Source organism: Zootoca vivipara, chromosome 5 (assembly GCF_965207765.1).
Source record: "Zootoca vivipara chromosome 5, rZooViv2.hap1.1, whole genome shotgun sequence".
Classification (NCBI taxonomy): domain Eukaryota; kingdom Metazoa; phylum Chordata; class Lepidosauria; order Squamata; family Lacertidae; genus Zootoca; species Zootoca vivipara.
Window position 1 is genome coordinate 46,936,256 of NC_142588.1, and position 19,509 is coordinate 46,955,764.

Here is a 19,509-nt window from a genome sequence, read left to right on the forward strand (position 1 = left end):
GCCACAACATTTATGAGGTTACCTGCAGTTTTATCATTTTTGCTCCTAAGTTTCAGTATGGGATAGCTTCCCCAAAAGGTTATGTTTCAATGATATTTCATATTACAGGTGTCTGTGATATTTAAAAAAATTAAGATGTGGTAAAATATTGAACCTGAACAAGCAGCATATCACATTGCTATTTTTTTTTAATGTAAAAGAAGCAAGATCCATGTAACAACACTTGTTTACCTTGGTATATTAACAGAAGGTTCATTTTATTACCAAAATTCTTCTGTTAGCAAACATGCCTGCACAAAAGACTTTTCATTCTATCACAAACATTTAATCAAATGTACAGATTATATATCCATAACCTTTGCATTCAAAACACAGACTATTCAAGAGCCTATTTGAGTTTACATAAGACGGATTCACAAAAACAAATTACTTTAATTAGGAAAGAAGCCTGTATTGATTGTGACCAAATTAAAGTGAGATGTTTAGCATTAGGAGAGCAAAAAGGCTGATGACTTTAAAGCAGCCAGACATTATGTTCTTATAATCTCAGTAGCATCCATGTTAAAACAGCTTAAGCAACAGTATCAAGGGTGCATCACTGGAGTAGGTAAAAGGGCCACAATGCAGGACAACTAATACAGGATTTGTTATCAGGAACCACTCAGTCTTTGTTAGTATGCACAAGTGGAATTGTGGATGAGCCCTGACCACTTTACTTGTGGTCATGACAATGGAATCCAGCAAAGAACAACATACAGCTAATTCTCTGTCATGCTTTGTGCCTTAATTTATTTGTTCCCCAAGTGGTCAAGCTAATTACATAAAGGGAATTTTAAAAAAAGTGCAACCATGGCAACAGATAAAATATATCAGCACTTTACCCCAATTAATATAAAAGGGGTTCCTGTGAATAGAACAGCACATTACTGGTAGAATGACATCTTGACTCAGAGAGGGAAGGGAGAAAGGGGAAGTACCAATGGTTTTCTTGACAGGTGGATCTTGGGGTATTCAAGTGCTTGAAATGCAAACATTTCAGAGGTCCTCCCATATTTGAACAGCATATGGTTTATACAATGTAATCATATGTTAACAATTCCATCCTAGAACGCAATTTTTTTTTCACAATGTCAATGTGCCAGTGTGCATGGTGAAGAAAATGTAGATAGACACTTCTGCTTGGGCTACAGATCTGTAAGTATTATATTGTTCTGCAGCTTGAAATATATACTTAATGAAGTACTTGAGTCAAATTATCCAGATTCATCTTTACTTTCAAATCTTTTCGTTCTTATACATGTGTAATTCGCAGTATGTTTTTCAATAGTAGTAATTAAAAAACAAAAACCAGAACCCCTCAGAGTTAATTATAATGGATTTTCTTAAAGAGCTAGCTGTTAAATGTTTCACATTCAATACAGATTTCCTTCTTAAGTATGAGACAAAGTTTAATGTGGAGCAGAAGTATATATTGATTCTTATGGTATTAAAATATTTTAATTTCTAGTGATATTTTAAATAATTGCTAATTTATCCATTTTGAAATACTGTATAAAAAGTAAAAAAAAAATTCTGAATTATTATGTTTATGTCTGCCCCTTATTCTTCCTCTGACCACTCATGGTCATCCCACCATCAGTCCTCTGACTTTGAGCCTTCTTCCCTTGGGAGTTCCCCAGTTAGTGCCTCCCACCACTCCTCTGCACCCAGTCAGTCCATGACACCATTTGCTAAGCATGTGTGTGTATGCATATTTTCTTTTCTATCACACCTTGTATAGGCAATTACATGACTTCAAACTCAGTATAAATACTGCACTAAGTCAGAGCAGAAACTTTTTACACCCACTATGGACTCATTAAGGTCTACAAAAGGTCAGGACCATTCTGACCATTATTTATTCTGATAAATAATTTGAACATTTTGCTACAGATAGAAGAGACATTAGTGGTGATTCCTCTGAAGAAGAAAAGTTAACACAGGCACAGAAGTACTTCAAAACTGGAGCATTCATCTGGATAAGCAAGTACCGGTATTGTCCGAATCAGCTCCACATGTCTGCACTGAGCACTGTAAAACTGTATCTCAAGAACTAAAGGAAAACCACTATTTAAGTAAGGAAATAAAAGTCTAAGAAAAACGTGTAAGCAACAATTTAATTTCAGTAAAGCTGCTCAATTAAAGAGCAATTCACTTTCTAGTGAGTGTAAATGACTCTAGAGCAGGTTAACGGGTATTTTGTTTTCGTATCCTGCAGGGAATACATTGTTCTAGTCAAATCCATAGAAGATATTGCCTTAACATTTGGCCTCTTAAAATGTTTGACTGTAGCCCATAAATGCTCAGGAAAACAACATACTGAGGGCAAACCTAAACCTCCAGAGAGGCAATGTTAATGCAGTAAACTATTAATCCAACTACTGCCAACACATGAAAGTCACTTTTTCCATTTAACAAATGGAATTTTGTAGTATATGGCTCTTCCAATCAACTACAATAGTATACTTGATGTGGGAGGCATTCAACTAGTGCATTTTTTTTAACCTATTCAATGTCCTGTCTCTCTCTCTGGATGAAGGACTCGGATTATATTCTCTACCAAGAACTTTAATGCTCAAACAGTGGTTCCCAACAGTTGGTCCGCGGAGCTATGCCAGAGGGGTCCGCAAGATGCTAAAAAATATATTAAATATATTTTGTATGATAACAGATTTTTTGTTTTGGCCGCTTCCTGCATGAGCAGAGTCTAGCGCAAAACAAGAATTAGATAGAGGCAGTAGTTCTGCTGTATGCCATTAGGTGGCGCTTTACAAACACTACTGTTTTGCAAAGAGGCAGCGCGCGCATTCTACTAACGCTCACCTCCCCAAGATGCTTTGCGCGCGTCAGCTTCATTTGTGTGCTACTGCGCAGGTACCCTGTCTTCTCCATTCCCCTCCCTCCTCCCTGGCGCACGCTGCCTCTTTGCAAAACAGTAGTGTTTGTAAACAAAGCGTTGTTTTTCGCAGAAGCTACAGTTCGCGTAGTTAAAAATGGACCGTTGGTTAAAAAGTGGTTCATCTCATTAAGAACTGAAAATTAAAACTAACTGTATACTGATGGAGTACTCTGTTGTAACTGTAAAAAACGTATAAATATAAAATATAAAAAGACTCTTAATTTTGCTATCACTTTTTAATTTTAGGATTAGGAATTAATGGGGGTCCTTGTCACAATAGCGGCTCGATGAGGGGTCCTCGAGAAAATTTTGTTGGGAACCCCTGTTCTATATAAAAAAAGTTGCCAGTACTCATTGGCAGCTCCTATGCCCGCTCTACCCCGACCATCATGAGCACCGCCAGCGTGGTGACCAGGGTGCCCCGGGACAGCAGCAGAGCAGAGTGCATGGTGAGGTAAGCTCGTCACAAACTGTGCTTCCCACTCTCGTGCTCCTTGGGGAGCAGGACTCTTGTGCTTCAGCCAGTCCCAGTAGGTGGTGGCCAGACTCTGTAGGGACTTTGTTCATGCAGCGGCTCCCCATGCAGATGAGCATCTCCAGGCAGGGAAATGCCAGTACTGTGAACCAGTGAGTACCGCAAGCACTGGTCATGACTAATTAAGGGTTACTGTCTGCAGCCAGATGAGCTCAGGTGAGGTATCAATCAGAAGGAGCTGCCAGTGACTCAGCACAAAGTAGAAAATTCCTTCAGTAGCACCTTAAAGACCAACTAAGTTTTTATTTTGGTATGAGCTTTCGTGTGCACGCACACTTCTTCAGATACACTGAAACAGAAGTAACCAGACCCTTATGCATATTCAGAGGGGGGGGGGGTGATGGGAATGGGTGATGGGCTCCAACTCCTATCATTGTAACAAGAGTTTCATCACAATTTCCCATTTTTAAAATTTCTTTTTAGGGGACTTTCTAGTTTTAAACAATGGATGTCATTATCAAACTGTGTGTGTGTGTGTGTGTGTGTGTGTGTGTGTGTGTACACACACACACACACACACACACACACACACATATATTTCGCATGCTGTACACTGTACAGATGTTGTCTATTATTTTTGCTAAGAGTTATTGGAATACAAACTAGTCAGATCCATTTATGTTTCCAGAAGTGTGACTTTCATGATAGTGCTGTTAGCAACCATACAGAATATATCTGCAGACAAAACATGCCAGAATTGTTTATTATAATACTGCTCCCAAAGCTATTTCAATTTGGCATAACTTATTTTTCTTAAGTGCTTAGGTCTATAACAGACTGAGCTAAATGTGAAGTTGTTTTGAACAACTAGTATAAACTATTTTAACGTCATCCATGGTATATGGGACTCTCATAGTTCCCCTGCTTGATTTTGTATCCAGATGTTACTCCACTCACACTCCCCTCATCCCTGCCCACTGACTACGCTATATAGGACTAAGAAGCTGCAGTCCCAGAGTCCAAACCTGTTCAATCGGAGAAATAATCCCCACTGATCACACCCAAACATTCCCCACCCAATGATATGAGTAGGTTCCACATGCTTCACCTCTGATTTATTTGGGATCATCTTCAGTCCAATGATCTCATTTTTCTGACACCCCCCCCCCACTTTCAGACACTGATTTACAGCAAACACTGAAATGTAAAGCTGGTTATCAGAATATTGATGGTAACTCACTCCAAAAACTATGGTGTTAACCAGCTGTTTCATATAGAAGTTCATCAGAGGAATTCATTCGCATGAATTCTATTTAACACCACAATCTAAACCAGGCATCCCCAAACTTTGGCCCTCCACATGTTTTGGACTACAATTCCCATCATCCCTGGCCACAGGTCCTGTTAGCTAGGGATCATGGGAGTTGTAGGCCAAAACATCTGGAGGGCCGCAGTTTGGGGATGCCTGATCTAAACTCTAAGAAGCCATAGTGTCATCTCCAATGATACCCTATTTATTTGGGGGGGGGTTAAACAGATTAAAATAATTTGAGAGCCAGCAAACCTAAACTGGTAAATGGAGATAACAATACCAAGAGAGAGTGGTGTACTCTCTGAATAACAAGATAAATTGGGGTGCTGCAGATCATGATCTCACATTCCTGAACTGGATCAAGTCTCAAGGCAGATCGGGGATCCCCCTTAGCTTCCAAATTGTTTGTGGTCTTAGATGTTGTTGTTTTTAAAAAGAAACATAAAATTCATGACATCCCCCTCTTTTCTTTCCTGTAAAACAAAACCAATTCAACTGTGGATATGCCCAGACATTGAGACAGAAAGGGAAGGAGAGGTGGGAGGATCTTGTGTTTTGACTGAAAGGTTTAGCTTTGAATCACACTGAATTATATTCCCAAGCCACCCCAATCACAATATTTTTGGGGAGGCATCATGTAAATAAACTGAGTTGTTCTTCATGTGGTAATTTTTCTTCTCCAAGCTTTGGCTGTGAGAGTAGTGTGCAAAGGGTAAAATTATACTACTACGGTAGGGTGACCTGCTTCCTGGTTTAATTCTAGCTTTAGAGTTGCCTGAAAATGAAACCACTGGTATGACTAAGAGGATTTCACTTATGTTTTTGCAATCCTCTCCCTTTCTGCTATTCCGCCTGGCAACAATTCACATTTCCCACCCACCTCCTCCCTGACAAACTCACTCTCTCAAACTCAGCCCCTTGTATGGTTAAGGGGGATTCTTTTATCCTTATACAAAAGGCTTGTATTTTAAAAGCATGTTTGCCCTTAGCAAGTTATACCAACAGTTCAACAGATGCAATTACACAGTTTAACCCCAAATACTCCAGTAGTTGCCACTACTCACTCACTTCCCATTAATCTTTGCTTCTGCAACAATTTATCAACTTCCTTTTATAACCTAAGTTAATACTAACACCTGTTCTTTGCTTGCTCAAGTTTTAGCACTGAAAAAAATGTCTTTATTGAAAGAACAGCCACAGTGGGAAGGGATTGAAACAGATGCATTAACGAAGAGGTCTAGCAAGCCTTCTTGGGGTCAGTCTAGGAAGGGAGAGATGCTTTAGAGTTGTTTTTTGTAGCTGAAAATCTTCGAGGAGGAGAGCCTTTGTGTTTCTTGCCCCATTACTGCAGCTAGCTAATAGTAAGAGAACTGTTGATTCAGTGATGCCTTGTCACTTCTTGGGCAATGCAAAGAGATAGTCAAAACCAACCATGGCTTATTATTATGTTCAAACCAGGACGATATCTGATATAATGCTTGCTGGATCAGCTAAGGATAGCATACCAGCAGGATTCCCATTCTGTTCCTAGAACCATGCACAATGTTCACAAAATCAGGGTCAAATACTTTTTACAACGGATATCTGCAACAGGAAAATATCTGGGATAAAATAAAAGCTACTCTACCCACTGACTTCCATGCTGGGCTCGATGCTGGACAGAACTTGATACCTGTTTTTATCTTTTTTACCTGTTACGAGTATTTGTACAATGTAGATGCAGTACATCACAGAGCATTGCCAATGGTCATTGGTTGCATCTTTGGTGCATTTGTCCTTTCAACTATTACATTTTTCATATGGATTTCCTACTGAAGGGCCCTCTTATTGCTATTGCCCCACATCAGGCTCATAAATATTTTATTTTTTCTTCTTCCCCACAGTTCTTTGCATTGAAAAACCCCTTGTTTTATTTTACAATAGGGGAGTTGGACAAAAAATATTGCTGGACAAGCTTCTAGCAATTAATTTATTACATCTGTCCTCTGTTCACAACAGTCTAAAGTCTGTTTCTACCTAGCAGAGAAAAAGGGAAGTAATTTTGAATTTTATGTTATACACCACCCTGGGATCTATCTTTGGATGAAGGGTGGTATATAAAACAAATTAACAGAGCCATGAGGAATCCTCAGTAGAAAATGATTAGGAGCTTCCTATGATTGCTGAAGATACACCTCTTTGCCCTGGCTTTTGACACAGATTTATATTCTTAGGATCCTCCTTATTTCTGTAATTGTAAGTTGTTTTAAATATTGTGTTTTAATGTTGTGAACCACCTGGGACCTTAGGATGAAGGACAGGTAATAAATTTAACAACAACAACAACAACCCTAATTTAGCTCTACTATTTGAAATTCCTTAAACACCGGTAGTAATAGGTCTTGAATTATATTCATGCATGCAAAAGTGTGAAACAAAGCAACATGAACGGAGCATGAAAACTGGGTTTGAAAGATACATGGTAGAAATGAATATTATGGGGAGAATTGCTTTGGCTTGGGGAGGAATGGAAGTACAAATTGATGTTCAGAATGTGGGAAATTATACTGGGAAGATCTTGGAAATACATTAATATAAATTTTGAAGGGAATCTTGGGGGAAATAAATCAGTTATTATTATTATTATTAGTGGTAGCAGTAGTACAACAGGGGTGTAGAAATGATAAATGGGTTTGGTTGTTGCTGAAGAATTTAAGAAGCATTCTTTGGGGTCAGATCAAAGTGCTTCTCGTAAAGCCTTTGTGAGAGTTCAAACCGAATATTCACAAAATACCTGTCTCTGTTATGATCTCCCTTGCCTCAAGGCTCAGAAGCTGCAGCAGAGCCCCAGAGAAGTATATTTTCCCAGCAGGGAATGGGACTATGTACCAGAATCTCCAGTGAGAAACTGGTATTATACACATCATTCCTGGCAAGATGACAGCCTAAGGACACCCCGAAGTAAAAACTGCAAACAATAAAAAACAAAAAATTCTAAAGAAGGCTATGGTTATTTTTTTCTAACACCATCATTATGTTATATCACATTTTGTGGATAAACCATCTGCTAAATCTATTATTTCCTATATATTATATTGCTACTCTAATTCAAGATGCAATTTGTTCCACTAGCCATCCTTAAATACTATGGAGATTTTTAGACAGCTTTTATTCCTAGATTACCAAATATTGAAAGTACAATGACAGTTTGTGGTGATCATCACTACTACATTTAACAGTAATAAAAATAGCCTCAATCTGCAAAGTCAATTAGTGTCAGATATAATTGCTGAAACTCATTACTCCAAGTCAAGCATGACAGCTTTACAATTACAGTAGGTATTTAGTTTAAACAAATGGTGTCCCAAAAGAAAACTAGCAATAAAAAGCCAGTAGCAGAAAATCAAATTGCTAGGCCGTATCTTACACTTCACCCAAATTATTTGTGGTAGGTTTTTTTGGCCTTTGAAACCTGCCATTTTTTATTTATTTATTTAGATCTTGATTGGAAATTTCAACTTCATTGATTATAGTCAATTTCTGCTAATGCATACTAACATTATTTTAGAATATAAACTAATGTCCACAAAACATTCTGAATATAACAAGCTATTTAAGTATAGAAAGGCTGCCACCTAGTGCTGGATAGCACTTTCTACTATTCTTTACTAACTAATGTTTAAAATAAAAAATTAAATACTTTTTTACATTCAAAAATGTGGCATTAAATACACATAATTACTTAGAAGTTATATGTGTGTGAATGTAGATTTGAAAGGAGTAGAATGCATTCTCTTAAGTATAAAGAGTACATTTGTACAACAAGGTTTACACATTTTAATACCTCTTACAGTGGAGGAAAACAAATTTAATTACCATATAGATAAATACAGTACATCTAGTAGCATAATTAGGAGTGTTGTCCCCCACAGCTTGGTTTGGGGTGCCCATGAATATTTCCATACTTGAATCAGAGTTCTAATTTGTTATTGCCAGTTACTCTCCTCCACTGCCCTATCAGCTATGACCCCTTTCATATAGGCAGTTACTGCAGTTACTATGTGATATCTTGTTGTTCATCTGGTGACTAGGAAAGAGCTCCAAGACATAACCAGCCTTCTAAAGCCACTAGATTTCTAGGGTGGTGGCATATCATTGAATACAGAATCACTTGCCAAAAAAGAAAACAAAAAACCCAGTACAGTGGAACCTTGGTTTATGAACACCTTGGTTTATGAATTTTCGGTTTACGAACGCCGCGGACCCATCTGGAACGGATTAATTCACTTTCCATTACTTTCAATGGGAACGTTTGCTTCAGTTTATGAACGCTTCAGTTTATGAACAGACTTCCGGAACCAATTACACCCATGCTTCGGGTTAAGTACACTTCAGGTTGAGTACTCCGCGGACCCGTCTGGAACGGATTAATCCCCTTTCCATTACTTTCAATGGGAAAGTTCGCTTCAGCTTATGAACACTTCAGTTTAAGTACTCCGTGGACCGTCTGGAACAGATTAATCAACTTTCCATTACTTTCAATGGGAAAGTTCGCTTCAGTTTATGAACGCTTCAGTTTATGAACAGACTTCCGGAACCAATTGTGTTCATAAACCGAGGTACCACTGTACTATTTTGGAGAGCTACTACATGAAGATGACTCTATGACAAGAATCCTGTTAGCCATTGCTCCGAAGAAGAAGAAGAAGAAGAAGAAGAAGAAGAAGAAGAAGAAGAAGAAGAAGAAGAAGAAGAAGAAGAAGAAGAAGAAAACACTTGACATTGTGGGGAAATAGAATAAAACAATTTCTTAATGGACAGGAGTGATTAATTTTAAGGATACCAAAAACCAGTAGCTCCTCCAAAAGTGGTAAAACAAAGCAATGACAAGAGAATGAAAAGCAGTCATGAGGCCACACCACAAAACACATACAGATCAAGGCCTTCTCCCCACAAGAATGTGTCATACACACACTCAGAAATATCAGGAGTATTGTCACTCACAGTATTGGCAATTATCCAACTTGACCAGATTTGGAATTACTGTCATGGTTTCAAGCACAGATACAGAAGGGGAGGAGCTCCAAAACTCTAGGGTTTGGTGGCACTGACTCCAGGAACAGTTTTGACACCAGGGTCTAGAAATGCAGAGCCCCTGAATGGAGCTCTTCCTCCAATCCAGTTCATGTTCGGTGGTACCTCCTAGACCAGAGTCGCCTGTGAAATCACTAGCCTCATCTGCAAAGCCCTTCCAATCTTCACAAACAACACACCCAGCTAGTCAAGCTGAGCAGTTATTGAGTGCAAGATTTCAGGCATCAAGACGAGGCTTTTATAAACATTTTTATCCATCCCAGATGGGCAGAGTCAGGGGCAGTTCGTCAGTCTAGACCACATCAGGATATTGAGGGTTATCTGGACTATAGGCTTTGTTAAGAACAAGTGGTCACATCAGAGCCATTTAAGGTCCTGCCACCTCTTTGCCCTTGTGGAGTTACAAGGTCATTATCAGTGAAACTAAGATACTGTCTGATAACAGCTATTCCGGAGAAATATTTAAATTTGTTCAGGGCCTATAAAAATATATGAAATAATAGGAGGGGGTTTAATGGTATATATAAAGGGGTCACAATCTGAACTGAGCGCAGGTCGGTGTTTGAACAAGGACTATATCTCCAAACCTAAAATGTCAGTTCCTGTGATAAAGCATCATTCTTTATAGCTCAACAGCTCTCACATTCAGGGAAGGCAAGAAATGTATCTGAAGAGAATGTTATCGACACTGCTCGGAAATTGCATCTGTTCATTTGGTAATATGTTCCATAGTTATAGAGAAGGTGTTCGGCCTCTACACATGAGTCAAGTTCACAAAATATTAGCCCATCTTTTCTGTTTCCCAAACACTAGTGGTCCAGTTTTTACTTGGCTCACTAAACAACTGTTAACTCAAACATCTTTTTTCTGAAAAATATAATTATCAATGATGTTGTGCTCTCACCATTTAGCTTAAATATGATTTGTCAAAACCAAAATGGTGGCACCAGAGCCAACCAATTTTGCCCTATCAGTTAAAAACCATCTGTTTCTACAACTTATTCACTCATACCCAGGAGCACAGATTTTGAAACCACATGCATTGCAGATGCTGATATATGAAGTACTAATCCAAAAATTTGGATGCTTCTTTTATGATCTAGGTTCCATCGACATCTATAATTTTGGCAGTTACTAAAACAAAAGAAGAATAAATACACTGTGACAAAATACTGCATTTGCAGCCTGTCTTGGCTCATAAAACTATCATTTGCATCCAGTCAGAATTCACACATATGTGCCAAATCAATTTGTTCAATAGTCACTAAATATAAAGTTGGCCTAAATCAAGATGGCTTGGGATATGTAATATGAATGTATAAAACATTTTATGTATACAAATACCAGATATTTAGTGTGCACATATAGAGATCAAAGAGTAAACCAAAACATCCAGCAATTTGTACCATATGTATTTTCTTACTACACATTTATTTCGACATTGCTTTATATAATAATAATAATAATAATAATAATAATAATTTATTATTTATACCCCGCCCATCTGGCTGGGGTGGGAACCAAAACAGCACCATCCATGCACATGTGTGGGATTATTAGGCTTGGGGGAATCCCAAGGTTTGCAGAAGTAAACACTTTAGGAAAACCACTCTAGAGGAGGATCCAACAAACAGCCTAATGAGAAGTAATTGTGCTCAGTAGTCATAGAAGTTCATGAGGTGGAAGGAAAACCCAGAAAACTGGCGGCAATAAAACAAAGTCTTCTGGCTGATTAGCTGGAATTCTGAATAGAAGTACTTCACACACACACAAAGATGTGTGTGTGTGAAATACATATTTTCCATTTTATATACATACTTTGTATAGCAATATTAATATTTTACTGGCTGTGTGTAATAAGCAATCCTAAATATGACAGTGAACAAGACCTTTGCCAATTGTCAAGAATTCTCTAAGCCATCTCACTGAATAAGGAAGTTTCAATTATTCAGCTTAAATATACAGTTTTCTTCAATGCTGAATAATTTACTGCTTCTAATGTCTGCAGTATCTAACGGTTTCACATAATAATTACTTATCCACCTATTCCACCTACACATTTGTGCATTTCTCTCTGTTTCTTTCATGTGTCATTAGGAGCAATCCAGTCTCTTTACTTAGAAAAAAGACACTCAAGATCTTGTGAGATCAGTACAATAGAAAACTGCCCCAGAGTTGTATACCTTTGCTATGGTATCAGTATTTACCAAATCCAAACAAACATAAAATATTCCACAAGTGAAGTTGTTAGAACAGTTGAGAATCAACTCTCAATAAATGCATTCCTATCCTTTCTTCCTTTAAATTATATAAGCACCTAAAACTGCACCCATTCCCATGAGGATTTGTAACCTGAATAATCTGGTGCCTGTGCAAAACACCACAAAACAAACTCCTACTTTATTTTATTGTTGATCTGCTTTCTTTTCTATCAAATTTATAACCCACATTTTGAAGAAGTTCCTCCAAAAAGCAAAAAGCTTCTGCATGTTCACACATATGGAAGATCATGAAACTGTTATTCTAGAAGCTACTGAGGTATTTGGCAAAAGTTAAGTAAAATTGCTACACATGATGTATACCACAAATTTCCATTGCTTTCCAAAACTGCTTTATGCATTCAAGCAGGATGTACCTAAAATTTCACTTGAGTGTTCACGCCTAAACACATGATGGGTATTTTTAATTTAATTTAGAAGATTATTTAAGGGATGAGGATGTTTTTGTTTTTTCAAGGACCAACAGTTACTCATCAGTAAATCAAAATTCTGTTTTCATGAGTTTAAGACAGAACTATAGCATGTGATCAGCATAAATCTTGTGACATAGCAAAATATAATTTAAAGGAAACATTGAGTGACTTTTTTTGAGAAAGGGTTGTTTCAATGTCTGGACAGTTCAGTTGAAGGAAACAGATGGAGGGGGGCACAGTGTCTCCAACAGCATGCTCTTATTGCTTTGTGCAGTTATAAATTTTCGCAAATATCTGGATCCAGTCATGGCTAGTCAGTGATGTTGGCAAGGATGGATCATTGGTTCGATTTGTTCTGATTGCTTTTCCAGAAAGTACAGAACATTTGGCTGTACAAAGAAGCAATCCACGTGAATGCGAATAGGCAGAGATCATCCAATGAAATGCAATTGACCTCCATGAAATTCAATGTAAAACTGTGGTTTAAAAACCTTTCACTGAAGCTCTGTTTCTTTTAACTTTTTAAAAATGTGAAAGTCAAAGGTGATTAAATTTAGGTATTTTACTAATCACGTTTTAAAGCTGTCTGTATTTGCAGTCAGCACCATTACTTGTGGCTGCAAAGAAATACTGTACAGTGGTGCCTCGCAAGACGAATTTAATTCATTCCAGGACTCAATTCGTCCTATGAAAAATTCATCTTGCGAGTCGCGGTTTCCCACAGGAATGCATTGAAACTTAATCAATGTGTTCCTATGGGCTCCGGGGGATTGGCAGCGGCATGGGATGGGGCTTTGGAGAAGGTGCAGCGCTTCTCCGAAGCCCCATCTGATGCCGGCTGTGTGCGAGGCGGCGGGGGGGGGAGAAGCGCTTCTCCCCACCGCCGCCTTGCCTGCCTTCCCTGGCATGGGACGCAGCTTCGGAGGTCTCTGAAGCCGCGTCCCATGCTGGCTGTGCGCGGTGAGGCGGCAGGGGGGAGGGAGAAGCGCTTCTCCCCACCACCACCTCCCGCCTGCCTTCCCCTGCATGGGTCTCCGAAGCCGCACCCCATGCCGGCTGTGGGTGGCAAGGCGGCAGGGGGGAGAAGCGCTTCTCCCCGCCGCCGGCTCCCGCCTGTCTTCCCCGGGGACGGAGCCGAAGCACGGCGGGCCCTGCTTGCCCCCGCCTGTCTTCCCTGAGCCAAGGGGAAGACAGGCAGGGGCAGCCACCACACCGCCACACTTCGGCTCCCTCCCCCTGGCAAAGGAAGATCAGCTGTTAGCTTCCCGCGCTGACAGCTGATCTTCCTTTGCTGCCTTCCCGTGCCACATTCTATGGCCCCGCTTCGCAAGACAAAGCGGCGGTCATAGAAAACTTTGTCATCTTGCAAATGCCTCGCGCAACGCAAAACTCTTTCATCTTGCGAGTTTTTCGTTGTGCAAGGCATTCGTCTTGCGAGGTACCACTGTACTTCCTTTTGTTTCTCTGTCTAGAATATCTCACAAGAAGTTTTAGAAATGTATGGAATGCTTGATTAAATTAAAAGGGGGCAGTCAGGGGGTAAAACCTTCTCCCTTAACTCAAACCCTCATATGAATGCTTTAAGGGTTTCATTTGGTTTCATGGGGTTTATAATACATGTTACTATCTCCCATTTTGTGTTAAATTCACCATGAGTCACATGGGTGTGGGTGTGTGTCTTACTTCCAGCATGATGCTACTATAATTTCAATTAGCAAGCTACCATCATGTTCACTTTGTATTAAAGTGGATGTTAACAGCATACTCTTCTTGATGCTAAGGAACTTTTATTGATTGCCATGCACCATGGAACTTACACCAGTACCTACATGGATGAGGCACCAATTTTCAATTCCCTGCACCACCCACCAGAGCCATTGATCAGTAAAAGAGCTGAAGACAATTCAAGATGAGTTAATAACACCAGAGACTAAAATCCCCCTGGTCCTAGAAATCAGCTGTTTCTAGAGAGTCTATTCTGAATCACTGCATATTATATAGAAAGGTATCCTACATTTCCTCACTTTGGGTAACTGATGGCTGACAGAGTGGACTCCTCGGTGGCTTCAGTTGGTCAGCGTGCTCACCCCTGCTAGGTACTTGCTCTGTCTCCAGCAACTGCCGCCTGAACTGTGGGTGTCTGTACTCACTCAATGTACTGCAAAGACACATTAATGACCTCAGTACTAATCCATCAAGATCAAAGGGAGCATGTCCTTTTATTTCTATAGAACAGGGACTGCATCTCTACAAATGTGAACAGCCTCCCACAAAGTCTAGCATTAGGGAGCAACATGGAACAATTGGATATAATATGTTTCCTCGGGTAATAAAAATTGTGCGCACAAACATATGACCATATGCACTTGAAGTTATATAATTATAACTTCATTATAATTTTATATAAATTCATGGCTCCTCTTTTTTTAATGCTCCACTGCAGAAACTCTGGACCATTAAGTGAAAATTCTGGACCATTAAATTATATGTGAATTGAAAAGTCACTCTTGATATAGAAACAAATGAACCAATTAGCCTGTCATCCTCAGACACTTTAAAGCAGAGCGAACAGGGGACTTCTGGTCTACCGCCAGCACTGACTGGTGAGGAATCCTCGAGCTCCGAGGTTCCTGGCGCTGTGAGGGAGGGGGAGAGCCGCGAGAGCAACACGGCCCCCCAAAAGAACCCCAGATTGAGCTTTCTGGGGGCATGAGAGCTCGGCTGCGCCCAAAGGTCATTCCTCCACTCACCGGCAAGCTCTCTTTGAGAGCTCCAAGATAGAGCGGAGTTGCAGTCGCAGGCGCCATTTTCGAGTCTACTGCTACCCTCACAGAGCGAAGCTCCGTGCCGGCAGCAGAGAGTGGTGGATTTTTATATATTTTTTAAAGGGATTTGGAAGACACTGGACACCATGAGTAATAGAAAGATTTTTCAATGGAAAAAATTAATTGAAAAAACCTGGCCATGGGAGGAGATTTGGTCATGGGAGGAAGTTGGTCTCCCCCATTGAGAGAACGGTGACGCAGTTAACTTGCCTGCAGCCGGAGAGTTTGACAGGACTTTAATAATTTCCAAGGATTGGTCTTAAAACCTTCCCCCTGAGGCAGGGTAAAGGGGAGCAGGATCGATAACATTAAAATCCCTGTAAAAAATTTTAATTTGGGTTGGGGGAAGCCCCCCAGGAACTGGAGTCGGGTCCCTGGAGGGACCAGCCAGTCGCCATTATGACATCACAATAGGAAGGAATTTGTTTACCTCTTTGAGGCTGAGAACTGTTAACTTTGAAGAGAGAGCAAATATAAGGCTGTGTACAAGAAGTTTGATAATGCTCTTTTCAGAAATTGACATAATATTATAAAAATATGAACAAGAATTAAAAATGAGAGTTGAGAACCAGATCAGACGTAAACTTTGTTTTTGAGGTTTGGAAATACGAACAGCACCACTTCCTGCATTGTAATCTCTGCAGCTCCCATTGAATTTGAGACAAACAGGATGTCAGTAGACACAACATCATCTGGCTCTTTAGACTCTGTGGATTATCAAAAACTCCTGGAGCTGATTTTGGATGCAAGAGATGAATTGTGGCAGAACAATGTAGAGATTCGCAAAATAAGACAGAACTGTGTGGAAAGTGAATGTGGATTGGTCTCAGTAGAGAATGAACTGAAGCAAGATGAACAAGCATCATCCAGGGGCATTGTAAATGACTTTGCAGAAGAGGAGGAAGATCTATCAGTCCTGGACAATATAATTGAACTTAAAAAAGAGGAGGAAGATGTATGGAATACTGTTCCCCCAGTAGGAGAGGGGGGGTCAAGACTTATGTTTGATTCAAGGAGTCCTCAAAGAAGAACCAGCATGGAATAATGTACTCCCAGTGAGAGAGGGAGGGCAGGATCCATGCTGGGGCCTGAGCTTAATTGGGGGGGAAATTGAGATAGGGCTGAAAAGTAGAAACATAGCTGGATGGTACTGTGCTACAGTTAGAAAATTGGGGGGGGGCAGCAGGGGACAAAGAAGGGTGGGCAGGTGGCAAAAGAGTGGGAATAGGGTGAAGAGTAACAATGGGTTGTTTTTTTACTAAGATGGTCCGAAACTGGAACGTTTTATGGAGCTGGTTGATACATCTGGGCGATCCAGATTCCAGGGGAAGGGGGGTATAATTAGATAAATGTGGTTAAAGGTTATTATGATAGAAAAAATAACATTTGAATGTATGGAAAATTCTTGGGGTATAAATTGTGAGGCTAAAGGAAGAATTAGAGATGGATGGGAAAATAAAGTTACGATTTGGATTAATGAATTATAGGTTGAGGATAGTCGATGTCTTTTTTCTTTGAATAGATTAGAATTGGTTGGGAAATAATGGGTAAATTATATCAGAATGATTTAAGATGATAAAGGAAAATTGCTTAATTTAGATCTAATAAATGGACCCGGGGGGGGGGAATCGAGGAAGTCCACAATGTCAAGTTAATGTAATGAATTGATTTTTTTTGTTTTTTATTATGTTTTTTTTGCTTTTTTGTTTTTGTTTTTGTGTTAAAATGTTTGAAAATTAATAAATATTATTTGAAAAAAATTAAAGCAGAGCGAACAGCCCCATTAAATCAATGAGAGCCATCCTAAGGGTACCACCATTAAGGTATCCCCCGCCCCGCCCCCAGTGAAACTCAACATGACTTTTCTTGCTGCCAGAGTACTAACACCAAGAGAACAAAGGATCTGGTTAATGAAGCATCAAGAGGGCATATAAACTAATGCAAGAATTCGGAATTTATTCACACTATTGGGTTAAGGTTAACAACTGGTATTTGGTATGAGTGCGACACTACCAAATCATTACATTATTTAAAAACCTGATAGAAGACAACTAGCTTTGGTTATTCAGAGGTGAAAGGCTATCTGGATATGGCACAATTTTTCTCAGGCAAAGAAAATTTATGAAACAGAGCTACTAGAAAACAATAATGAATAAGACCTTCCTTGTAGGTGTCCAGAACCCACAGTTCTGTTGGTGTCACATCTTGTTCATAACTTACATTTGTCTACATTTATTTTTAGAGGGAAAAATAAATCTGCAGAAAACCAGAATATCCACAGAAAGAAAACAGATTCTGTGGCTATCACTGTTTAGACCTTACTGACATTCTCTAAACTATTTACTGTAACTCTGCTTAATTTGCATACTTTACACAATATCTGGCTGATGCCTTAGTTTTCTTTCTAAACCTTTGTCCAAGTTTTGAAATTTATTTAACAAGCTTAAATAAAATTAACACAAGCTACATACATCTGGCACTACTGTCATTTAATATAGCAAGACACTACCTTTTATAAACTCCAGGTCAGCATTAGTCTCATTGGTTCATTGGTAGATGTGAGCCAGTTATTATTTCCCACTTATATTCCATTTACAATGAGAATTATACTAATTTCACACATAGGGCAATCATAGCTGCCAAGTTATCCCTTTTTTAAAGGGATTTTCCCTTATGCTGAATAGGCTTCCTCGCGAGAAAAGGGAAAACTTGGCAGCTATGAGGGCAATCACAATAACAAATAAGGGCTTATCCATACTTACCTTTTGCCTTGCTCTTTCCAGGCACAGGTCCACACTTAAAAGCTCCACATTTGAGTGTGTGTGGCTTTTTGTTTTGTTTTTGCCCCTGAGCTTTCCCTGTGAAAACCTACTCTTTAGTGCTCAATCAGAGCAATCATCAATTTGGGTTATCTACAGATTGGGATTTGCTCCAACTGAGCTTAAAGGAGTATGCTTTCATGGGGGAAAGCTCCAGAGGACACCCCACCCCACCCCCCCAAAAAAGTGTCCAGACACGGAGCTTTAAAGCACAGATAGTGCCTGGAAAGAGTGGAGTAAGAGTAAGTATGGAAAACCCCTAAGATAAAGATTCTGCTTTTCACAAGTGTCTCTTGTCCTTCCCTAGGAATTCAGAATAGTGTACATGGGATTATCCCTCAGAATCATCTTGCAGTATGATTAGGCTGAGGGAAACTCACTTGTCCAAGGCTCAGCTATACCCGAGACAGAATTAAACCCAGGTCTACTAAATTTACAGATCCATTACTCCAGAGTGCCATTGACTAATATATTACTAGATGAAATACACATAACAAATGATAACTAATGGACCTCAGTCAGGAGTTAACATGCATATTATTTAATGTGCAACATCAAAGGGCAATGAATTATACTGATACTTACAGTAGCATGTTCCCCTGAGTGGATTACCAAGGTATCTGTTTTCAGAGTCACAACTGCAAAAGAGAAAAGAAATAATCTGAGTGTTATCAAATAATATAGCTAAACTTTTTTGTATGAATGCAATATTTTGGCAATTAAACTTACATAAGAATATATTTAATTTCCCCCAGAAAATAAACTGTGTTTTTTGTTATTATTTATTCAATCTATAGCGGCAGATGGGGCTCATCAACCTGGCAAGGTAGTCCATCTAGCAGAAGAAAAACTCTGATCCTAAACCTCTGCTGCCTTGTGAGATACCTTCCGAAGAAGAAAAGGCTAAAGAGTAAACCCTATACAAATCTGGAGTGGAATCCTTAAGATGGTTGGATGGCACCCTGTCTGCCTCCTTCCAGCAACTCCTGCAGACAAGGTGATGCCAAAAGTAGTGCTCTGCTTTCCTTTGAACCACATCAATAAGGATGATATGGGGTCTTGTTTTGTCATCTGGGCAGCTCCAGGACCTCCATACACACTGCCCAGGCTTGCGCTCTGGGGAGGTCACTTTGGTGCTGCTAATGCAGTAGTTTTACTTCACCCCTGGAGTTGCACTTCATTGTCTCTCGAGACAGATGGATGTTAACAATTCCATTTATATTCTGCCTTTCCTCCAAGTAGTGGAGATCAAGTCGACATCCTTGCTTCTCACCCCCCCCCCGAGGACCCACTCACATCAACCCCTCCCCAGGGAACAGGGCCCAAATTGAAACACTGGCTAGTGGGAAAGTCTGCCCACCAAAGTGGCTGGCCT

General features: G+C 39.6%; 1 protein-coding gene across 1 annotated transcript in view; it reads right to left on the minus strand.

Annotated features, from left to right (window-relative positions):
- The window catches only part of ATRNL1 (attractin like 1), a 497,126-nt gene that overhangs the window by 298,561 nt on the left and 179,056 nt on the right, over positions 1 to 19,509 (minus strand). Inside the window, exon 21 of the mRNA XM_060274775.2 lies at positions 18,720 to 18,772. Within this exon, the coding sequence (XP_060130758.2) occupies positions 18,720 to 18,772 (53 nt within the window). The remainder of the gene's footprint in view (positions 1 to 18,719; positions 18,773 to 19,509) is intronic.